The following is a 5,634-nucleotide window of genomic DNA, read 5'->3' on the forward strand; positions in this document are numbered from 1 at the left end:
TACAAATCACGCTTCCTGTTAAAAACGTGTTTTCAAATCGCGCTATTATTTAAACCTGAAAATATTAATAGCAACAGTGATTTTTTAATAAAAGTCGTGTTTTCTAACCACGCTTTTATGATTTTATTTATTTTGTTCGACTGGGCCAGAAACATGCTGAAAGCGTGTTTTGTAAACACGCTTCAGTTTAATTTGAAAAATTCGGCCAATCTAAGATTAGTTTGAAAAATAAATTAGTACCTAGGCCTAGTTTGCAGGAAGCCTCCATTTGATAGACATCCATAAAAAAATAAGAAAAATAAACTGTAGTCTCGACAGATTGGAATAGTTGGTCAGGGTTTAGACTTTGTGGACTGCGTGAGAAAGCAAACTGGGTAAGTGGGAATGGAACCACCAAATCTCATATGTTTTTCAAAAATAAATAAATAAATAAATAGTAGGGATATTTATCAGATGGGGTAAAGTTCACTGCAAGACTCTTGTGTACAATAATGGGTGGATTGAGAAAAAGTCATATTTGTAAACTATTTTGCTTTTGATTTTATTTTAGTGAGATCAAGGGGTGGAACTAGTTTGCCTTTGATCTATGACTAGTGAGATTAAGGAGTTACCTAAGAAATGGGGCGGTTTCTTACCCCATTATATCTAATTTTGAGTCTTTTCCATTTGAGTGTAATTTCTCTTATTTTATTTTTCGCTCAATTATTATCAAAAAAACAAATAAAATTTATGGTTTAGGTCAAACATAAGTAGTTGGGGGTGGGAGAGGCGTCTTGCACTATGTGCAAAACCATGCAGCATAAACAGGAGGATCCATTACCTTCTCCTGGCTTGAAGGAAACATTTGACTACATAGTTTCACCAAATGGAAAATCCTGATAATTCCAAAAAAAAAAAAAATTAAGAATTAAAAAAAAAAATTGCAAAAGCATGATGCTTGTGGACTATGCACTTGGTCGTCATGGTCACATAACAACCCAACAAAAGAAAAAATAAAGGGAATAAACAAAAGGAAAATTCTTGATTGTCACTTTTCATGAGTTTTGGGCACCACCACCTAGAGACAAATTGTGAAATCCTCTTCTTCTAATGACATGCTTGTTCCCACATTTACAATTATTGAAAGAATAAATTGGCATGTTTGGTACGGCTTATAATATTTTTTATTTTGAAAAATTATATCAAAATGTTTGATGTAATTTCTTATTACAATTTATAAGACAGAAATAATATATAAGTTAAAAAAAAAATTTAATTATTAAAATATAAAAAAATAATGTTTTTAACTTTTATTTTTTAATTATCGATTTTCAGTTCGTAAGAAGGTCCACTAACACAAGGGAACTTTAGAATTTCCTTGGGATTGAATATGAGATGGGTTGCCACACCCAAGTCACCAGGGACTAGAACTACTGTGCTTGGCCAACTTTGGCTATTGGGTACTAAAGTAGTTCCATGAGGTGGTGAAAAGTAGAAGCACCAAAAAGATTAAAGTAAAATCCACACATATCATCACCATCATTACTATCATCACTTGCTTCAATTCACAACCCCACACTCCCCATAGTCTAATTCCAAACTATTCCCTCTTCTGCTTTCTTTTCTCCTCTCTTCCTTCCACCTTTTTGCACCTTCTCTTGCTTGCACCACCACCTCCATGTCTCTTTTCTCAAGTTTTCTTTTATTCTCTCTTCACTCTTTCTAGCTCAAACAATTATTCACTGTTCTATGTGGCAATAATATGGTATTTCATAAACATATTTGACCAGTTAATTGATGTGGAGCTCACGTGGGACCTACATCAATGAATGGTCCAGATCTGTTTGTAACATTGTCACATGTAACCTGGAATAATTTTCTCTCCTCTCTCTCTCTCTCTCTCTAAGCTGTTAGTCATCAAGATATATTTTAAAAATACCATGGAGGATACAAAGTCCTCAACTTTTCAACAAGGTAATGATGTTCCTCTTGTTTGAGATATATATTGGATTGTCTTTCTTTGTTTGAAAGAGAAGTAAAAGCCAAACATAGATTTGAAAAATAGTCCAAAGAAAGAGATGAAGCAGAAGCAGAAGCAGAAGCAGAAGCAGAAATAGCAGCAACAAAATACAACAACAAAAGAAGAAGAAGGCTTGAAGTTTGGAGAAAGAGAATGGGTACAAGGATTGTTCATTGTCTTATCCTCTTGGGCGTTTTTCTTTGTTCAGGTGACTTTCTTGGTCTTGAATTCACTATCATGACTCTCTCCAATCTGGTTTTTCTTTGTTTCATTGTTTGATTTCTGATATGGGTATCTTACTCTCTGCAATTATGAGATTGTGATTCCAAATGCTTTTATTCTCTTTTCTCACCTGGGAATATACCCACCCGCTCTTCATTTTTAAGCTACCTTGCAATTAAATATTATTTTCTGAAATATATGTAATTGGAACCTACATTTCTTGTAACAAGTCATGTTTTTGAATTTTGAAATTCTTGTTGATTTCCTGTGGATTTTTGAATTTGATTGCTTTTCCAAGTGGGCAGTACTACTAGTTTCTGTTTCCCCTGTTTTAAATCATTGCTCTTTTATTCACATTCATGATGATGCTTTTGAATGACTATTTTTAACATATTTGAAATTTTAATGATGGCTTTTGTTGATTTAAAATTATCCACACTTAAATCTTAGTAAATTATGCCTTCAATTTGTATCAAAAGTATGACATGTTTAGTCATCGTCTTCGCTATGCATCTTTCCCCAGTTTGAAATTACTTGGAAATTATTGGAAATGCATTTGATCCTTTCATCTGGGTTCATGTTTTCTGTCCTAGATCAAAAGCTCTGTTTGGTTCATGAAATTTATTAATCAGTGATTCATAATTGAAATATTTGCAGATTCTGTGTTTTTTTTTATATGCTTAATCTCTAATAGCCTGAATTGCCTTTAATTAGATATCAGCATATAGTAATATATTAATTCTTTAATTGATAGGTCTTTTTTATATCTGACCTGATAATATGGTGAATTTGAAACTTAAATAAGTTCAGTTTCGAAATTAATCCTTTCAATTCGATTTGTTGATTCTCAAAGAGTATCCAAAGTTGAAAATAGAGTATAAACTCGAAATTGTATTAATTCTCAAAAACTTAGAAGCCCTAAGACCTAGAATAATTACTTATAATAAATACAAACATAATATACTAGGAAACAATCGGAATTGGTAATTCCTTAATTAACAAGACAGAATCAAAGAAATACAAGGAAAATTACTAAAAAACTAATGATTTAGGCTGCTATGATGATGATAAACTAATGATTTATCAACCATTTCTCTAGTAATTTACTAATTGTTACTAAAACGGAAGCAATATTTTGTGCTTGAAAAGTCAGGAATTCATCTGAAATCTATTTCAATTTCAGGTTCAATTTCCACCACCCAAGCAGATATTACCACTCCTCTACCAACCGTCCCTACAACAAATCCCTCTACTCCAACAATAACCACTAATCCTCCTCCTGTTATTAACCCGGCAGTTTCAAACCCAGACTCACCAGCTATCACCAATCCAGCCATGACACCGACCACAACATCATCATCCCCGGTATCTTCAAGTGGAAGCTGGTGTGTTGCAAGCCAATCTGCGTCACAAACTGCATTACAGGTTGCTTTAGACTATGCCTGTGGGTACGGTGGCGCTGACTGTTCAGCAATTCAGCCCGGTGGCAGATGTTACAACCCGGATACGCCACACAGCCACGCTTCTTACGCATTCAACAGCTACTATCAGAAAAATCCAGTCCCTAATAGCTGTAATTTTGGTGGCACTGCTGTTATTACTAGCACTGACCCAAGTAAGTCATTGTCTTAATGCCAACATGTGCCAGGTTATTTGTGTTTTGAATCATATTTGAGAAAGAGAAATGCCATCTGATATGATACACATTACTTGCTTCAGCCACTTCTTGTTCTGGATATATGTCTTGATTGTCATTTTACCGTAAACTATTTAAATTGAGATCAATTTTATCCATGTCACCCCCTATAATCTGAAGGCAAAATGAAGTATTTCATGCCTATGTACAACAACCTTACACCTGAGGGACACCCATAAGTGTGGATTATATTAGGATTCTTCATTAAGGTTCCAAATTGAAATTAGGATAGTCCTTCATGTGTGGAGTTGTTGTATATAGGTGGAAAACACATCATTTCCTCTCCTAAGAAGAGTTTGGGAGGACAAGTTAGCAAATTTCGTTTAATTGTACACGACAGGTGACGGTAGAAGTCAAATTAATCCCAATTTGAAGTGTAAAATTGATATATTTGTGTTTGGGGTTTGACTTATTTTAGTGACTTTTTACGTTTTTTATGAGGTGAAAAAAAGTTAATGTGTTTAGGAATGACTTTTATAAAATGTGAATGACTGAAGCGTATGACTTGTTTTATAAGTGGTTTTTGGGATTTTGTTTTTTAATAGGCAAAAGGCCAACTAAAGAACAGAAGTATGATTAATTTTTTAGAGTTAGTTTTAGTGGTAAAATGAATTTTTCTCCAGTTATTGTTGGTAGTATTCAAATGTGCTTCATGTTTTCTTGTTTAATTTATGTTTCCTTACTTTGTTCAGGTAATGGGACATGTCAATATCCATCAACAAGGTTAATTTCCTTTCACATCTAACTCTATTATTTCTAATTTGCAAAATTGAACAGAGAAAGAAAAAACTGATTTTATTGTTTTTCAAAATACAGCACGAGTTCATCGGTTTTAAACACAACAAATTCAAGCGGATCAACAGTTTTTGGCGGAGGACCTTCGAACCCCACAGGTTCATCAGCCACCGCGCCAAGAAGTCCATATTTCTTCATTTCAGCATGTCTCATGATCATCATGGTGCTAGCCAAAAATCACTTATAAAATCATATGGAAAACTACAATCACACACTTTTTTCTTCAAGATGGGTTGGCAATTAGCTTGGTTGCTGACAAGTTGGCTTTTTTTACTAGACCAACAAGGGTATAGATGTCAAAATGATGATTTAAGTAGGGGACATAAATATGAAGGCTTTAGTTTTAAATTGATGGTGATTTCAAAACATGTTTTGTAAATGATATAGATGTGAGAGAGGATGAGAAAGAGATTGAGATTTTTTTTCTTTGCTTTCTTTTTTTTTGGTTTTGTAGAAATATAGTTCACCTTTGTTTATTTGTAATCCAAGAACAATAATATGATTTTTGGGACAAGCCCATGTGGTTTTTGAGATTGTTTTTGTGAAGGATATGAAAGGAGAATCTTGGTTTGTGATATTGAAGGACACAAATGAAAGCACAATATGTTGAAATGAATATCGTTGACAGCCTTTCTCCTATTTCCCACTCAAAAGTGTGTAAAAAAAAATAAAAATAAATAAAATAAAAGAAAAATTGAAGACAGGATTGCTTCCATGTGAAAGAGAAAATTGGTCCAAGGTGTTGCAGCAGATAGTGAATTTTTTTTTTATTTTTACTGAACATAGTTGAAGTAGGAAAACAATTTAGCATGAACCACAAAAGAGTATATAGTTTGGGCAGCAATTCTCATAAAATTTTCATTTGAAAACCAAGATAACATTATACTTGAAGTGTGGATAAAGAAAAGGGCAAATTTGATTG

General features: G+C 33.4%; 1 protein-coding gene across 1 annotated transcript; it reads left to right on the forward strand.

Moving 5' to 3' along the window:
• The first annotated feature begins 1,450 nt into the window (after positions 1 to 1,450).
• LOC114267085 (glucan endo-1,3-beta-glucosidase 4) lies at positions 1,451 to 5,243 on the forward strand. Its single transcript, XM_028208072.2, has 4 exons — positions 1,451 to 2,207; positions 3,405 to 3,836; positions 4,610 to 4,640; positions 4,734 to 5,243. Exons 1-4 carry the CDS (start codon positions 2,153 to 2,155, stop codon positions 4,897 to 4,899), a joined length of 684 nt encoding a protein of 227 aa, XP_028063873.2. The 5' UTR covers positions 1,451 to 2,152; the 3' UTR covers positions 4,900 to 5,243.
• The last annotated feature ends 391 nt before the right edge of the window (positions 5,244 to 5,634 follow it).

The sequence above is a fragment of the Camellia sinensis genome, chromosome 8 (assembly GCF_055761805.1).
Source record: "Camellia sinensis isolate YWXY chromosome 8, ASM5576180v1, whole genome shotgun sequence".
Taxonomy (NCBI): Eukaryota; Viridiplantae; Streptophyta; class Magnoliopsida; order Ericales; family Theaceae; genus Camellia; species Camellia sinensis.

Coding starts and splice junctions, on each gene's coding strand:
- LOC114267085 (XM_028208072.2), top strand. CDS start 2,153: ATGGGTACAAGGATTGTTCATTGTCTTATCCTCTTGGGCGTTTTTCTT. Junction 2,208..3,404: donor GGGCGTTTTTCTTTGTTCAG/GTGACTTTCTTG, acceptor TTTCAATTTCAG/GTTCAATTTCCACCACCCAA. Junction 3,837..4,609: donor TATTACTAGCACTGACCCAA/GTAAGTCATTGT, acceptor TACTTTGTTCAG/GTAATGGGACATGTCAATAT.